Source organism: Andrena cerasifolii, chromosome 7 (genome assembly GCF_050908995.1).
Source record: "Andrena cerasifolii isolate SP2316 chromosome 7, iyAndCera1_principal, whole genome shotgun sequence".
Lineage (NCBI taxonomy): Eukaryota > Metazoa > Arthropoda > Insecta > Hymenoptera > Andrenidae > Andrena > Andrena cerasifolii.
Window position 1 is genome coordinate 5,153,379 of NC_135124.1, and position 19,322 is coordinate 5,172,700.

Here is a 19,322-nt window from a genome sequence, read left to right on the forward strand (position 1 = left end):
ATATATGAAAACCTTATTTTAATATTAAAATACGCTTTCTAAAAAACTTCGAAAAAGTGCATCTTACCCTCTTCTCCCTACTTTCATTTATTTTTTTCTCTTCTACACATATTACAGAGGGGAGGATACATGGTACATGTTTCGTGGAGCCACTTTGAGCACTCCGGGCAACGAATCCAATTTACTCACCGTTCACACAATTTTTTCGCCTCAAATCCAACGCAACGAAAAGTTTTTTCAATTTTAATGAACTTAAACCGCACGATCGATGTGATTCGTTTAATAAGGTTATGTTTGTAGATAAGAACACGCGTCTTAGGCGTTGAAACAGTGCTGCCACTTATGTAGTGTGGCCGGAACAGGAACTGGTGCATCTCTCCGCTAGGTGCGTCTCTCTCGGAATGACCCTAAATACTTTCCTACGCGAGGCTATTGTTTTGAAAACGCGTGCGTGCGGACTGACTATGGCATCCGTGGATAAGTTTTATTTTTTTCTTAACTGTTCCCAAAACCTGTCCACTTTTTTTAAAAAGGCATTTATTAGTTGAAGACTTAACGACGTCAAATCGCGATTTGAAACTTTGACATCGATTACTGTTAAGTATATTAACAATAAACAAAATACTCTATATACAGTTTAAGAAAGCATTCCTTCAGCTTTAAAACGAACCCAAGACGGTGGCAAAATCTTTAAAAATGACCGAGATATTACAATTTAAGTGACGACGCTTCAGCCAATATTATTCGAATTTCCGAAACTTTAATATTAAATATTTCGAAAACTATTTGACACAGGCCGTTGAAATTCACCATACTTTGTTTTTGCGAGGTTATCGAAAACTGCTGTAATTTTCAAGAGAATCGGTGAAACTAAATTTTTCACCCATTCCTTTTGACGCGGAATAGCTCGGCCTTAATATTTTCGTTTCCCTCTAAATCTATAAAACTGATATACCCACGATAAACGACGCAAATGCCAAAATGAACAGACACGCGCCTTTTGTTTCCACTGAAAATTTTAACTGACACTTACATCGTTTACCATTTGAGCTCCTCAACCCCGAATGTATAACCGCGCGTAGGGTCTAGCAGACTAATAGAGGAAGTTAAAGAAAAAGGAGCGTTAACGCCCGGGACCAGTGATATCGTACCCTCGCGCGAAGTTTTCAGTGGCTACGAAAACGCATTTCAAAGCGTTGCCGGCTGCACTTTCACCTTGCTCCGATTTTCCCCGACAGAAACGCTCCCCCGCCACAGCGTCTGTACGTAGAAACGCGAAAATCAAAGTAACCCGCGAAACAATATACTTTCTTGCGGTGCGTCACGCTGCTCCACTTTCCCTTCTGTCTTTTCGTTTTAATGACACGCATCAGGATCATTCGTAATGATCGGTGCTGGCCGCACGAAAATTGCACTTTACATAATGTCCCTACTCGACGGCAGCCAAGGGAGCAGTAGTCGTCGTATAAAAAGAGAAAATCGGATGACGGACGGCCGCCAGTTTCACCCGATGGGACGTCCAAGGATGGCAAAACTCGCGACGATCGCGATCGTCCTTCTAGCTTGCGGTATCACACTGTCGCGGGCAATCCGCCGCGAGAGCGAGCCGTGGAAATCGATCGAGAAGAGGACACTGGCGACAGGTGAACGAAACATTCCGTTAGAGGCACGATAAAATTGTACTGTTGGATATGCAAGAGGCCCCTTTTTGCATAACGCGCATAGTTGGGCTTCTCATTCTTTTCTACATATGCCCTGTAAATTTCATTGCCGTGTCTTTAAAATTGACTGATCTAGGGTGAAGGACCCAATTACTGACAACTAACCAATTACTGTCTGCTTAAGCTGTTTTACTTAAAAAAAATAATAAATAAACGTTGTAAAGTCGTACAGGAAAAGAATTATGTAATTCAACCTGTAATCTGGACTATAGATTATATACTATAGTTTATTTATTCGTTATTTTAAGTAAAATAGATTAAGGTGACAGTAATTGGTTAGGTGGCAGTAATTGGGTCCTTTACCCTGTGTTAAATTTTGTGAATCGATGTTGACCAAAGGGAACATCCCCCGAACCCGGAAATTCGAAGAATTCTGAAACTTTGTGGATATGTAGGGAATTTCCCCCTGATTACAACGGAATTTTTGTTTGCTGAACAAATTCACTATAAGGGGGTGAAATTAACTCCCGAAAATTCGGCTATTTTCCGATTTTGTGTTATAACTCGCGAAATGTAAGAGATAAAAAAAAAGTTCCAAGACAAAAGTTACTTCTTTTAATTAGATCTAACATTTGGTAAAAATAATTATTTTACAGTTCACGAGTTATAACAGAAAATCGGGAAATCACCGGATTTTCGGGGGTTAATTTCAGCCCCTTCGAGTGAATTTGGGCAGCAAATAAAAATTGCGTTGTAATTAGGAGGCTGTCCCCTATATTTTCACAAAGTTTCAGAATTTTTGGGATTTTTGGGTTCGGGGTTCTTCCCTCTATTTTAGCAAATATCATGCAAATATTAGATAAATAATAAAAAATAATGTTAAAAAACAAATCTTTTCTATATTTCTCCACCTTATGCAAGAAGGGATATAATTAAAATTAATTTCACTGATTAATTTATCACATATACTTCCGATTGTAATAATGCAACTACAAAAGAAAAAATTGCAAATTTTTAAATATTATAGACAGTTTTACGACAACTTCACTGTGTGTCAAAAATATTTAACATCGTAATGTTTACAGAAACTGACTTTTGGCACTGAAACTACCCTTGCATCCAACAGTATAATTTTCAGTAACACGAGGACTCGGATCCATTTGTTTACCAAAACATATTTGTAAAACGATTTGATAGAAGTATTAGGCAGTGTGTTCGTAACTTATCTTTAGTAGTTTCACGATGAAAGCACATGGAGAATAACTGATTAAAAGGTTACACTCAAACGGTTCAAAAATGGAACATCAACTTTGGAATTTTTTCTCTAATGAACTGTTGTCTTTTGCATTATTAGAAAAAGCAAGGTGTAGTTGAATAACTATGTGATCAAAAGTTTTCGAGTAAATAATAAACAGACGGTCCATGAAATTTTAGGTAAGTTATCGAGTTTTGTTTACTTTTGTTTTTTGATTTTGCAGTTTAAAAAATGAAAATACAGAAGGTACTCGAATGTAGCCGCCTTTAGACAGTTCCAGAGAATGTTACCTGAAAGTTTTATGTATGTAAATCGATCTAACATTTCTGGCAGTATCCCCTTCACTGACTTCATAAACGTAACTTCGGGAGAGCCGCGATTTAATAGAAACAAGGGAATTCTGTTTTGTCTTACACAGCGATTTTTAGTCACACAAGTTAAAAAACATAAGATTAAATCCTGTGATGACTAGCGAGTCAATAGTATTGAGTATTAAGGGGTGATGCTCAGTCAGGAGGCCGAAAAAAGGGAGGTCTTTGGAAATTTTTTACTCCAAAGCTGTAACACGTTTCTCAAAAATCTTGTTTTCCTTTTAAGGATTGCATCTAGTACCGTGCATCGTAATTTTTTTATTTACAAATATTTAACAATAACTAAGTTATTATCCATCACTCTAAAACTAATTATTATTGTACAATATATATCGTTGAAGTAGAAGAAGCTACGAATCTTCTAAGAACACTAATAAAAGATAAGTAATAGGTTATGTCCGAGAGAATTGGCTCACCTAATATAAAATGGCTAAAAAATTAATACTGATATTATTTATTTTATCATAATAAACCTAAGATTTTTTTAAATTGTATGCTGATTTAGAAAAACTGGCCAATATTAGCTGAAAATCGGGTTAAAAACTGAAGTCATGACATCTGACCATCTCTCCTGAAATACCGGGAGAATTGGTTCGCATTTTTGGGAGAGTTGGTTCGCATTTTTGAGAGAGATGGTTCACACAATTATTAATGAAAAAATAATAAAGAAGAATGCAAAATTATTTATGAGTGAATAGTACCACTACAGAATCACAGCGCATGTCCTTCAGTGCTTTGGCTGCAAGAATCAGTTAAATTCTAATGCATAAGATAATAAAGGTTTATAATACTCAAACATAATTGGATGTTCAGAATAATAGTCAATATAAAATATAAATAGTATTATTATGGGCAGGGGTGGATTTGTGTATAGGCTAACAAGGGGAGGACACCATGTGGTAGGCGTCGATTTTTATGAGCCTTGGCACGATGGATCTATGTCGGAAATAAGTAAATAGGTGTCCGAGCGTTTCTGCCAATGGGCCTTAATAATAGAGATATTTACATGGAAATTATTAAAAATTTCATAGTGGCCGTGGGGTTTTAAGGGGTAAAAATCACACATTACCCTGGCACCCCCCCCCCCCCGGGGATTCTCCACTGGAGGAGTCGGGGTGACTTTCGAAGAAGATTTATAATTTTTAAAAAATTTTTTTAACTTGGAGAAATCTTAAGGGGAAAAATTATAATTTTTTCTTACCTATTTACTTATTTTCGACATAGATCCATCGTGCTAAGGCTCGCCAAAATCGGTATCTACCATATGGTGTCCTCTCCTTGTAAGTATTCTGCAGCCTAGGGTGGAAAATTTGGGGAACCGGAAAATTTTAGAGAGCGGTAAATTTTAGGAACCCATAAATTTTGGGGCGCGGTAAATTTTAAGGTGCATCAAATTTTGGGGAGCGACAAATTTTGGGGAGCGACAAATTCTGGGGAGCGACAAATTTTGGAGAGCGGTAAATTTGGGAGAGCCACAAATTTTGAGCGAAAGAAATTGGGAAAGGTTTAAACACAGAGGCTTGAGACATCTTTAAAAACCATTCACTTCTTTTTCATATAGCAAATTTGGAAAAACTCATATATTAATTCCTTGCAACTCATAATTACTTTCGAAATTGCCTCGACTTTTTTAAATTAAAATATTTGATGATACTTCGCGAAAAGAGCGGCAGACACTTGTTAGCTTAGGGGCGGAAAATCTCAAAATCCGCCCCTGATTATAGGGTTGTATAAAATATAAGAAACTCCCTTCCCGCGGTTTTTAAAATACCGATAACAGTGGATCACGCATTATTGTTGAAAAGTTGTTTCATTATTAACATACCTGACATTCGTGTGGCAGCCAAAAAAATAAGAAAAATTTTGAAAAGTTTGACTCATTACATCAGAATTCCTTCTTAAGTAGAACTTAAAGAGAATACATGAAAATACATTTCCTCTGCAACATGTCATCATGATCAACCACCAGATCACTGAGCCATAAATTGGAACTGAGAATTCCACTTTGGTAGCATTATCGGCTCAGCAGACTACAAAGCCACCCGTGCGAAATCAAGATAAAGGAAAATCGGAGCAGATGTAAGTTTAAAAAGCTTGTTGGTGTTTCAGGTGCAACGGACGGCGTCATCAGAGGAATTTTCCGAGTTATCTCGAGCGGGACTTCGACCGAGAAGGACGATGAGCAGCTGGTGAGCCTCATTAAGGAGGAAATCGTACGAACGGCGCAAAGCATCAAAACGCCGACAGGTTCTATCGAGGCAGCCGCCAGAAGGGCTCAGAGGCTAGTCACCGAATTGACATCCGCTTATACAAACGCCATTTACAAATCGAAGACCAGCGAGGAAGCCAGAGTGAACTTCGCCCGATTCCAAAACACTGTGCAAAAGATTGTAGACTACATAAAACACGGACAGTTCGTGGCGTGAATGTCAATCATGCTTAAACGAACAGACACGATTTTACCTTAGAGAAATAGAAATTATATTATTCATTAACCCCCGCTGCACATCATCCACGCACTATTGGCCATATTTATGAATAAAAAATGTTGAACCGGACAAGTCTATTACAGCACTGTCCCTTGCCAATGGAGTATCATGAGATACACTTGCCCAGCGAAGCTTGGATATAATTTCTAATCAGTCAATTTGTTTTTTCAATGCGTTTCGAATACTCCTAACTAAAAACTCAACCAACGCAAAGATTCCAGTAATAAGTACCAACATGAAACAACACAATTTCGAGTTTCTAAATGAATAAAAAAAATTGTCCCACGTGCGAAATAAGAAGGCAAGGGATGGTGAATTTTTTATGAACATTCTCCAAACAGTAGGCATTGGCATGTTATCTACACGCAAATAAAGAGAACACCGACAGAAAAAGCCAATGACGGATATCGAACACCCTCTGCCCAAACCCTTCCGCCCCAGTGGATCGTAGGATATTTTTTTTCTCGCTGATGGCAAGTGTGGCAACAAAATTACTCCCGCTGACGTATGAGTCAGGCAGGCGATCCATTGTAAAAGCGGCATGGGCTCATAATCTGGCGATGTAGGATCTCCAGGCCGAGCTGACCGGAACTGCGCCTATGCTCTCTCGCCGGAAGCGCCGCTGCCACATGTAGTAATATAAATTATAATGCCCTTACGGTTTTTCCTTTCGCGGATTTGCATTAAAAACGCCGGAACAGCGTTGTCGTTAAAATCGGTGCGCGGGCGCGCGATTTTCATGGAAATAAGAAAAGCACAGGGCGGGCTAGAACTGCCGCTGCTCCGTCAGCCGAGCCCCCCCGACTGGTAGATACAAATCCGGGGGAGAGCGCGCATCGATCTCCATCGAATCGTGCCAAGGCTAATCGGATATCAAATCTGGAAACGGCTCGCTTTCACCAACTCGGACAATAGACTCCGCGGGTTTTCTAATTCTTGCTTCTTCTGCTCCTTCCTTTTCCATTCCCTTGGAATGAATCTACACCGAAGCCCGCGCGCGCTGAGGATGCGTGAGATATAATGGAGTTTCCTTAGCCAGCAGATATGCTAATTGCAGAAATGCGAAGGTGTAAAAGGCTAATTAACCGTTTCTAGCCCATAAGACCTGATGAGAATCCCTTCTTCGTTCCTTATCTAGCTTCCAGCAGAGGCTTCCGTCGGGTATCCTTGAGCTTTCTAAGGATCTTTATGAGATTGCAGGAACACGACGGTGCCGGAGACATTTCCAAGATGTATCGATACCTCGTTCGAAGTTATAACGAAGAAAAAGGGTAATTAAGAAGTGGTCTGTAAGAAGAGATCTAAATCCTTTGTTCCTCGGCGGACGTCCAGTGAAGGGCTTTTTCCTGTCACTGGACGTCCCAAGGATTTCTTGGGGGCACCAAGGCCATTTTCCAAACTGTACTGAAGTGAGATGCTAATTAAGAAGTAGTAGTTCAGAATTTCTGGTACAAATCCTTCGCGTCGTTGGTGAGCTTCCAGTAAAGGCCTCCTCCAGATTTTCCAAGGGTTTCTGCCGGGCCGCAGAAACTCGATGGCACTAAGGACACCCTGGAGGAACGTCGTGCCTCCTTTGAAGTTACGACGGAATAGCGGCGTCCGTGGATTTTATATGGGAAACTGATTCGACCACGAACCAGAGGAGAATATAACACCGGGGCATTTTGTTTTGTTGCGCAAGAGGATAATAAACATCGTTCGGGCCTGCTACCGTACCGACTAGATAGCTACGACGATGAAACAATGCGGCATTGTCCCGGCAGCCTCAGCCGCCAAAGCACAGCCGAACCGAAGCACCGCGTTAAGTCATGAACGGCGTTACACGCGGGCTTAGAAATGTCCAGCCGTAGCTGGGTAACCGAGACCTGACCCTCGAAAATATTGTTCCCCTGGAAAAGCTTCACTCGGTGCTTCAACCGGTATGCTTTACTGCTGGACCCTGGTCAGAGGAATAAATGATTAATTTTGTGTTTGTGATTGTCCCTTCGAGCATTCGTCATGCAAAGATTGGGGACCTTTGCAATATTATGGCAAATCTTGCTCGCCCAAAATTGAATTTAGGTGTACTTAGATAAATATAGGATAACTAAAATACTCTCAAGGTTTAAGCACTGTCCGAGTAGCTTTGAATAACCGCGAACTTAAGGGGAACCCCACCCAGAAGCCACTAAAAAGTTTGGGATTTTTTTTGGTTCGTATAAATAAAAATATTGGGCTTGGATTTTTTACATGGTGTTAAAGCGATCTGCATTTTGATAGAAAAAATTTTTTTTTGTGGAAAATTGTACAAAATGGCGGCGAACAAAATGGCTTCCCGGAGCACTGCAAAGAAAACTGGCCCACACTTCCGGGAATGACTTGATCACCTGAGAAGGAAATACAACAAAGATGTATAAAGAGGAATATATTCTCTACAACCCAGCTTAGGATTTTATTGATATGACAATTATTCGATTTTTTAAAATCATTTCAGTGCAAATTTTTATGCCAAAAAATTAAAGAATTCTTCAAACTGCTACAATTTCCAAAATAATTCGAGTTTTCAGAAAATCCTATGTTAGGTTGTAGAGAATATATTCCTGTTTATATATCTTTGTTGTATTTCCTTCTCAGATGATCCAGTCATTCCCGGGAGTGTAGGCCATTTTTTTTTTTTGCAGTGCTCCGGGAAGCCACTTTGCACAATTTTCCATAAAAAAAATTTTCTAGCAAAATAAAGATTGCTTTAACACTGTGTAAAAAACCCAAGCCCAATATTTTTATTTATACGAACAAAAAAATCCCAAACTTTTTAGTGGCTTCCGGGTGGGGTCCCCCCTTAAGGGGTTGTTCCGGTCTAGAGCCCATAAAAATAGGTGATCTTTAGGAATTAATTAAAAGAAATCTACTAAATGTAATTTAATGGGACTTTTTGCATTGTACTAAGGATGTCTTAAACTATAGAAATATATTTTTTGTTTTATAATTAATCATTGCAGACGGCACTGGGGGGTCGTGAAAGTCGAGGCGTCAAAAAATTCATCCGAAACGGTGGAACCTATAGCACATAAACCATTCATCTGAAATAAAAAACAATGTCAGATTATTAAAGCGCATGAAACTCGCTCGTGGATTTAACAGTAAAAATTACAAAAAATGCCATTCTTCGAAAAAAATAACGACACTTGAAGTTTGAAATCTCTTTTTCCCTACATTTTTCGTCCTTTCAACACCTTTAAAAATGACAATTTTTTTAATTTTACAGGTTTCTCCGCGAGCCAGAAGCATATTCTTCCAAATAAAAAATGTTTCAGTCTAATCGGATAATAACTTTTCGAGATATAGGTTCCACCAATTTTAAGAACACTGTTTCGAGAAAAACGCGTTTAAAGTTTTACTTAACGCATTTACCTCTACTCAGATGCCTGTAACTTCGGGAATTTTGCGAATTTCAAAAAATCCTTTTAAACGCGCATTCTTAAAAGATTGAACATTCGAAAAATGAAATAAAAAAATCGATTTTTAGAGCGGAACCTCCCCTTAAGTGACCAGTGGACGCTTAAGCATGTTTGCTGTTCATGCTTGGCGATCCACGATTGATTGCTGTCTTCAAGCGCGAAGGTGGACAAAATCTGAAGTTCTAGTATAAACTTTACAACATGCCCATGAATACTTGTGTTACATATTCTGAAGAACAACCGCGCGCACTGGAATAATTATAGCATTAACAAGCTACAATTATAAAGACTTTAATAATATTCGTGTCCTCATTGTTTACCATTTTCCATAGCACAAGATAATTTCTGCATGTTTCAAGAAATTTGCATGGGTATTCCTTTTTTTTCTCCCTGCATCGATACTCATCTGAGAAGTACAACACCTAATGAACTGATAGTTGATAAGCAACTACACAGTGCATGCGCAGCTAGCTCGAACATGTTCGATCATTCTTGAATTATTTATACAAGTCTTCAAGTACATCTGTAATTTCTTAAGATTGACTCTCGTACTCGCTGGAAAATACTACTCACTTCTCGTTTGACCACCTTCGAATCCATTTTGCATTTTCTACTATGCCCAATTGTTTCATTAACAGATCAAACTAATAGTAGCAATTAATAGCGTGTGTCAATAAAAAAAAATACTTAAAGCATTTCCTTCAATTTCCCATGACTCGGAATCTGTACTACCTACTTATACATGACAAAAGTTCGCATAAGATTGTTTACTTTTTTTCGTTCCTGATACGTGGATTTACTTTAAAAAATCTGACTGTACACTTATGAATCGCCCTGTATACCTGTCAACAGTTACACACTGTTAAAACCCGGGCCACGCTCTGTCTGTAGACTATGCGCATGTCATCGCTTAGGTATTACCTACTGTTTTTATGCTCTCTGAGTAAATAAATGATTTGAGCCGCGACAGTTTAAAGGCAAACGGGGAGGCGAAACTAGGCACACCAGCCGGTGAAACTGCGTTTAGCTACGACACCAAAAGAAGCAGGAGCAACAGCATTCCGCAGGGCATAACTTAAGCGAGCCCTGAGCTCACGAAGAGAAGAGACGGGTCACGACGCCATGTGTGCGGCCTACCAACCACACCCACCACCTATTTATTTATGTCTACCTCACGGCTTTTTGTTCGTACCATCGAGCTTTCATTGCGCTGTTCCGCCGCGAACAATCGAGGAGCCGACTGCCCTACCCGGAAAAATCTCGTGCCGAAGGAATCGCCCTTCAAACCACTCCGTTCCGAATTATTTGTAAAGAGGCTCTCGCTCGTCGAGGGAGCACGGGAACGCGCTCCGTGCAAGTGGAACGATAAAGGAGAGATGGGCAAAAATTTCGTACACAGGTTTTTATTTAAAATCACTTTTTTCCCCTCTCTGTAATAGAGATGCCAGGCAAATCCCTACGTTTATTTTATACACATAGGGTAAATCCGGGAGACGCGGTAGGGCCGGCTTAAGGGGGAATCCTATTCTTTGAGCTAAAAATTAGCAAAATTTGGGATTTTCTTTTTACGAATCCAGCTATTCGATTCATCTGAATTTTGAACCATGGTTTGAGGCATCTTTGAAGAAGCTACAGTTTTTTTAAAATTAATTTTTAACCATCTGGCTCATCAGATGGAAGCTACCTATGTACAAAGTAAAACGCCGTTTCATTTTTCTATTTCAGATTACCTGGAAGGTAAATATCATAACTCCTATATTTATTATTAAAACTGAATATTAAAAAAACTGCAACTTCTTCAAGGATGCATAAAAACATGTTCCAAATTTCAGATAAATCGAAACGCTAGTTTCTTTAAAAAAAAATCCTAAACTGTGCTATGTTTTTAGCTCATAAAATAGGATTCCTCCTTAAGGGAGTATTCACACTTCAAGGTCCCAAAAATAGGTGATTTTCGTGATTTATTTTTTAATAGAAGGAAACAGTGTATATCTTCAATTTTTGCAAATGTTTTTATTAGTTTTCAAATATAATAATACCAAATTTGGTTAAAAAAAAATCAATACATTTGAAGTAACAACAGTTTGATCTAGACTGTATATTCAGTGACGGTAAGCACGATTTCGTCTTTTGTATCCATCCGAATAGAAAAACAAAGTTATTTTCATATTCAAAATATTTTCTATTTTCACCCCTACTAAAATTGTAAAAATTAATGAACAACTTCTAATTTTTTTCTCAGATGGTAGCTTCAAGAATTCGCAAAAAATTCAACTGCTTTGTGTATCGCGTTGCCATATTTCCTTACGTTATCAGATATGAATGATTCTGGTAGGGGCGATAATAAAAATCGAAAATTCAATTGCAGCAAAAGGATCATAAAAATAAAGTAACGTTTCTTGCGAATTCTAATGCATTCAGAAACTTCCTTATGTGTCATAATTTAAGCAAACAACTACTTTGCTCTACTTCAAAGAGGACAGCCTTACTATGATCACAAAATTCAATGATTCACAGAGCAATTACAGTTTTAGCTGTTTGGACGTTGGTGATCCTCGCATGGGAATTTCAGGTCCCTTTCGGGAGTAACGAATCTATAAAAATGCATTGCACGCGTCCGGTGAAATCGTGAGGACGATGCCATCTAGATGCGCTTTGAACGAAACGCAGACCAGCTTTATAGGCACAAATGCGGAAGCGGTAGGCACAAGAACATCTGCACTGATACCATTCGTTGATGATCTGAATCCCTTTTGTCCTCCTGACTCTGAGCTGCTCACTGGACTTTATCTTCGTGGGAATCCCTGGTCTTTCCAGCCTCGGGGGTAAAAGTGGTACTCGCCTTCGAGGATCATAATTGAGAATAATGGTTGTGATAACTCGAAAGGAGCAGAACTGCCGCAAAGTGGAAGCTCAGTTCCCTATTTTAAAAAGCAAATAAACAAGAATCGTTTACTCCCTTAGTAATTGCGAATCTCTCGCTTGACGAAATTCAGGCGCTTCGCGCTGGAATCTCAGCTGAGTTTAGAAACTGTAGAACTTCCAAAGGAAGTGTGCGCTAAAAAATAACAAGGCTCCGCTAAAATTCAACGCAACGGTACAGGAGGTGTCCGTTATATTATAAATTATAATCGAATGCAAGGTTCGCTTCACAAACGATGTGAATAATTAATGCGTCAGTGCTAACATTGCTACGTTTGTGCACCCAGATAGGAGGATGCGCCACAAAGATTCGGTAGCACATGAAGTAACGCTTAAAATATCAATTACAAGGGCTGCTATGTATAGTCGTTGCCAGTTAGCAATGAGAAGCATCACAAGCCACCTAAATAAAACACGGTTCGAATAATCAGAGATCACTTGAAACACCACCTACCAGAAGTGATTTCTGAATTAGCAGTGGCGGATTTAACAGGCCGGCTGATGAGCAGTTGCCGCCTAGGCTCCTGCACAGAAGGGCCCAAGGCCCCATGACAAAAAAAAACATGATTAAGTATAGTTATCCAAACATATTTCTCTTACATTTTTTCCGTGCTACTACACTTGGCCCGTTTTTAGTAAACTATCTTTTCATTTTCCCGAAAAATGGGACCCTGCCCAGAAGGACCCCTAGGGCCCTATATTAAACAAAAATTATGATTTTAACCAACCACTATATTTTTTCTGTGCTACTGCACTTGGCCCGTTTTTAGTAAGCTATCTCTTCATTTTCCCGAAAAATGGGACCCTGCCCAGAAGGACCCCTAGGGCCCTATCTTAAAAAAAATTATGATTTTAACCAAACACTTTATTTTTTCTGTAGTGCTACACTTAGCCCGTTTTTAGTAAACTATCTCTTCATTTTCCCTAAAAATGGACCCTGCCCAGAAGGACCCCTAGGGCCCTATCTTAAAAAAAATTATGATTTTAACCAAACACTTTATTTTTTCTGTAGTGCTACACTTAGCCCGTTTTTATAGTAAACTATCTCTTCATTTTCCCGAAAATGGGCCGCTGCCCAGAAAGACCCCCTAGGGCCCCATATTAAACAAAAATTATGATTTTAACCAAAAACTATATTTTTTCTGTACTACTATACTTTGCCCGTTTTTAGTAAACTACCTCTTCATTTTCCCCGAAAAGTGGGCCCCTCAGAACGTTCGCCACCTGGGCCCTTTTTCTTAAATCCGCTACTGCCAATTAGGCAAGTGAATATGAGTTTTAAAGGATACATAGACAGTTAGGAAGGAAGGAAGGAAAGCGCGGTTGACCTGACAAAAGCGTTTAATTATCATCCAGGATACTATTTGTTCCCGTGTTTACCGTTAAAGGCGGTGCTAAATGTATACACACATATAGCACGCTCCATGATTCGCAGTAAACCGTTAATAACGCGCGAAGTGTCTAAAACTTGCAACATTTGCCACATTGCTACATCATACGTGTATATAGTTCCAAGCGGACCATAAAATCATGAGTGTGCTCCGCCTGGAATCAAACTCTCTTGGCCTAAGACGTAACGAATGAAATTCGTCTTTCGAACGCTCGTTGAATCTTTGGAAAGTTGAATGAACAGTAATCGCGCAACTGTAACGTGTCGTATCTCTTTTCTGATTGCAATTAAGAGAAAATGGTAGAGGAATAAGTCGAACGGTTCGAGGAGATTTATCTTTCTGTGGCATCCTCGTGTCTGCAAATGTAACAGTGCAGTTGTACCTAGTGCTGTACGAACCGTATTTTGCAAAAGTGCTTTGTTCGAGCTTTCGGGATTGTAACACTTAATATGTTGGAAACTGTTCAAATTGTGAAACCTAAAAATTCACAGGAATTATCTACAGGGTGTTTATAAATATGTGAGGCATGTTCCAGGATCAGTTCTACTCAGTTCACCAAAAAAAAAAAAAAGTTGATGTACGCGTATGTCCAATCCCCATAAAAAATCCTATAATGCTTCGTTTCGCAGTTACAAGGATTTTTATATTTCGTAAAACGCTGGTCCGAAACGCTTATAAAGGGCGAATTCCACTTACGCCCAAATCGCCCGTGATTTTCATTAAGGTAGGTTTTCCTGTACGCGACTGGGCGCAGCGTCAGGAATTTCAAAGTGGATTTTCTCGAAAATGAAGCGCCAGATCAAAAAATTTTATTCCTTTTTGTCGACTTATTTACTTGTTAATTGTCGAAAAGGAAGAGTAACCTTTTTTTATATCGCGCTTCTTTTTTGAGAAAATCGACTTTGAAATTCTTAACGTTGTGCCCGATGCGTATAGGAAAACCTACCTTAATGAAAATCACAGGCGATTTGGGCGTAAATGGAATTCGCCCAAAGTGGCATTTAACGAAACCCACCTGTATTTCCTCAAATCGATATATTGATTATCAATTCGCCCTTGTTTGTTTAAAGGCGAGAAGGGAAGATAATGAATGAAAATATAGTATACTAGCTTTGCTACTCGGCTTCGCCCGAAATTTAGATTCTTTTTTTTTGAAAATAGTCACATTCATCTAGATTAGTCAGGCATAATGAACTGAGGCACATTTCGTGATCGCAGAGTTTATCGTTCAAAAGTTTTTAGGCGACAGACAAACACACAAACATATAAATGCTTTCTGCTTTATATATAAAGATTAGGCCAGCTGACTAACGCGCCAGTTGCCCTTTAATGGTCATTTCGGGCTGGTGTTTTACGGAATATAAAACTGCTTCTAACTGCAAAACTACCAAGGGGAGGACACCATGTGATAGATATCAATTTTGCTCAGCCTTTGCACGATGGATCTATGTCGAAATTAAGTAAATAGGTGTCCGAGCGGGTAAAAATCCCACAACTATCCTGGCGCCCGCGGGGAATTCCCTTCTGAAGGCGTCGGGGTGCGTTTTGAAGATATCTCTACGTTAAAAAAGAAATTATAATTTTTCCCCATAAGATTTCCCCAAGTTAAAAAAAAAATTAAAAAAAAAATTATAAATCTTCTTCAAAAGGCGACTCCTCCAAAGGGGAATCCCCGGGGGGCGCCACGGTAGTGTGGGATTTTTACCCACTAAAACCCAACGGCCACTATGAACTTTTTAATAATTTACATGTAAATATCTCTATTATCGAGGCCTATTGGCTGAAACACTCTTACACCTATTTACTTATTTTCGACATAGATCCATGGTGCCAAGGCTCATAAAAATCGACGTCTATCACATGGTGTCCTTGTCAGCATTATCGGACATATCCCTAGTAGCATTTCTGGTTGGCCCACAGTATCCCCAAGTTGGGAATCAGTTGGCCATCAAAATGCCAACAATAAATGCTACTAGGGATGCGTATACCAACTTTTCTTATTACTTTGATGAGTAGGACCGATTCTGAAAAAATGCCCCACCTATTTTATAAGCACCCTGCGCATAAATTATCGAGACTATAACCGTTTGAATTTCAGAGAAACATTGGTAACTGCGACATATCTTGTGCGACTTGTACGTCCTCGGCGAAAATCCCCAACCCCCTTCCCTTAATCTTCCTCAATTTATCTCTCGCCGCGTTTAGCTCCCCAATTACGGGAAACTCCTATTGCCCATGTTAATTGCGAGCCCGCTTGCTAATTAAACACCATTAATCTTTTATTACGAAGCTGCTGTTGAGTCATCCCCGTTTTACGGTAAAAAACAAATTAATAAAGGAATCACGTCCTTATCTCGAGCCTCCGACAAGAAGAACGGGCCGCTGCTGTATTCGTTTGAAACCCTCAAAGCGGAACAATAGCCTGCCGGATAGTGAAAAAGGAAAAAAAAAAAAAAGGAATGGGGAGAAAGAAAAAGATGATGCAGGAGGAAAAGGAAGGGGAGAAGGAAAGAGCGGCTGAAACTGCCTATAGTAACGCGACAGAGTTACGATCGTACAACGAAGGCGCACGACCGTACGCGCGCGGTCTTCTTTCTTTCTTACTTTTTTCCTCCCCCCTCCCCACCTCCCCCTCCCCGCCTATCCTTCGCCGCGATTAATTCGCGTTGGCGTGCGCGCGCGTCCTTATATCGCGGCTCGATCGCCGCGGAGGAGGCGGCAGCGCTTTTTAAATAACTATAATGAGGGCAATTATCGTGTGCGCCGACAAGCAGAGTGTGACGAGTCGTTGTTACACATTGCGGCACGAAGGATGATCGCTCGAGCTAGATGAAGGAATAGCGCGGTGAGCAAAGTGTCGGGGAAGGATGGCCGCGGCAGAAAGTATAGGATTTCGAGGAGGGACGGAGAAGGGGTGGGGGGAGGAAAGATGCGCGTTGAAGGCGAAGAGAAAAAGCGCCTCTAACTAGATGAAAACGAGGAGCGGGGGTAGGGACGGGAAAGAAAGATCTGGCTAGTGCTGGAAGGAGGTAACGAGCAACGAGGAAAAAAGACGTTTTCTGTAATTACGGAGCCAATGATTGAAAATCACGGAACAGCAGGAAGAGCAGCTTGGCTATGAAGAATAGTCGACGAATCAACGCTTTTGTAGATTGACGGAATGGGGAAGAAAGGGGATTTTGAAATACAAAATGCGCGATCAAGTTGACAGCGATATTTTTTTTTTCACAAACTTTCATTCGTGTAAAGGAGGAAACTGATTTCTCTTTGTGTGGGTTAATGGTGTAAAATCTGTGAAATGTCTTTTCATCAAACTTAATGAAGCTGTTAACCCGGCGGCAGGCGCACCCCGTATTGTAACACAGGTTGTCGCTACCGGGTCAAAAATACAGAAAAATTGAAACGTAAAAAACCACGGTTTCGGAATATTTTTTTTTAACTTTGTAATTTTTATGTTAAAGTACAGTGTTTTAAGAGTCAAAGGGGATTTACGAAATATCTTAAAATCTTTATTAAAGTTCTTTAAAAAATTGTAACAAAAACTCAAACAGTCTTCATATTTTCGCAACTAGCGCCTCTGTGGTGAATTTTACTCAGTAGCGCCTCCCGCCGGGTTAAGAGTGTTTTTTATTGATTCCTGACAATTAAATAGAATAATACAAGAATAGGAGTAGAGAGATACAATAATACGTATGTGTATATTAGAGGTATAATTCATAGAATAATGGATGTGTATAAGTATAGATATACCAAGGAATAGTGAAGTGTGTGAGTGGAATTTGGAAAACGGGGGTTGGGCAGTAGGGGAGCCCAGGCAAACTTCTGTTTGTCAGCCAACCAATAGTAAAGCTTTGATATTATTTATTATTATTTATTTAAACGGGATAATTCAAGTCTAATGAGCAAGAGAACAGTTCAATGTCAGCCAAGAATAAATTCGCAATTAACATGGCCCTATTCACCGGCTCAACTGAGGAATGCATATACCGCGGCAACTTGGAATCAAATAAGAGGCGAATCCTCAGGTCTCTAGTTGGCGCTTTGAGAATCACAAGCCCCACCAGCTCAGAGCAATCGAATCGTTATTAAAGACTTTGTAAAAGAATAATAAGTCCGCGACCACCCCACGGTCCGCTTAGGTAGAGAGATTCAAAACGCACAGGATGGGACCATAGTCAGGACCCATGAACCCCTGAGAGGTCCCCAAGGTGCGAGCTGCAAACCGGAGGAACCTCTGCTGCACCCTTTCAACTAGATGAATATATTTCATATGTTTCGGATTCCAAATTAGAGGTGTATATTCAAGTTGCGGCCGCACCAGGGCAGAATAAAGTAATTTTAAGGTCTCCTTGTACCTAAAGCCTCCCGCAAATCTTACTATTACCCCTAAGGTCCTGCAAGCTTTGCTTACTATGCGAGTATAATGGTTCCCGAAATCGAAATGCGGCGTAATAGAAACACCTATATAAGTCGATCACTTCCTTTACATCTTCAAGAACAGTGTTGCACAGCATGTAAGGCGTTATCTCGCCTGGTGCAAAATAATTACTATAACAGCATTGCGTTGTATTCTTCTTATGTCCTACGATTACTAGGTATTGCTAGTATTGTGCCTACCCGAGATATAACGACTTCGCAAACGCAGCAGGGGCTCGACTCCTTACCCTAGTAGCATTTCTGGTTGGCCCACAGTATCCCCAAGTTGGGAGTTAGTTGGCCATCAAAATGCCAACAATAAATGCTAGGAGGGTAATGCCTCCGAGTGTTTTGGTGGCAAGTCAAACGCCCAAGGTGTTCAGTGCACTTATCGGGTGCTATTTAGTTGTTTGGAATCGGTACAAGTAAACGCATGTAGATCACCAAATAAGCACAGTCACGTAACCAGTAGCAAAGGACACATTTGGCAGGTTGTAGCCCCAATGGTATCCATTGTAGAGCTGATCAAGTACCCGGAAAAAGCAAGCCGAGCCTGGCTCGGCTTGGAAACCGAGTCCCGGATTGGTTCGGATTTCAAGCTACCCGAATATTCAAGTACTCGTACAGCTCTAATCCATTGCACACCACTTGAGTGGGTCTCCCCTTAGTTGTATCGCTCACCTAATACTTCCGATATGTTTGTAAAAAATTTTGCTGATATAAACACCATTTCTAACAAGTATGTTAAAGACTAGAGGCATGCGGGAACCCGAAAATGACGGGTCGGGAACCCAAGGGTTTCGGGAGAGTGTCGGGATTCTCTAGATACTCCCGAAAGTATCGGGATTCAAATTATTAAGACTGACTAATATTAGTACTTCAGAAAATCAACAATGTCTCTACAATTTTTCTTACAGTGCGTTGAATGTGTGATGTCGCATTCATTAAACGGGGCCTTGGAATTTTCGGGAATCCCGACACTGTCGTGAGTCCCAACTACCTTGAGACTCCCGAACATTCTCGGGAATCCCGAAATTTTCGATAACCCGACCCGACCCGACCCGATGTCTTCCCGACCCACCCGACCTCGGGTTCTCGGACCAAGGGACCAGAATTAAGGACTTACCGATAACGGTTTTTTCGTCATCTTTGTATTTTTTACAGCCCAAAGAATTTGCCTATTCTGTACGTTGCACACTGTACAGTCAGCCCATAGATTAACTGCATAACACTCGACGCAGATAAGAAAATGAAACTAAGAAAACAAGATGGTCGAACGGAAAGGAATGTATGTACATATACATGTACACATTATACACACACAGGTACTTACTGGCAAACAGGCGTTAGAGAATAAAGTATGAACAGAGTCGCGAATAA

At 40.1% G+C, this 19,322-nt stretch overlaps 1 protein-coding gene across 1 annotated transcript; it reads left to right on the plus strand.

The window, feature by feature from the left end:
• The first annotated feature begins 1,510 nt into the window (after positions 1-1,510).
• Positions 1,511-5,713, plus strand: LOC143371103 (uncharacterized). The gene is made up of 2 exons (XM_076815967.1): positions 1,511-1,643; positions 5,397-5,713. The coding sequence occupies exons 1-2, from the start codon at positions 1,511-1,513 to the stop codon at positions 5,711-5,713; spliced, it is 450 nt and encodes a 149-aa protein (XP_076672082.1).
• Positions 5,714-19,322: the final 13,609 nt, after the last annotated feature.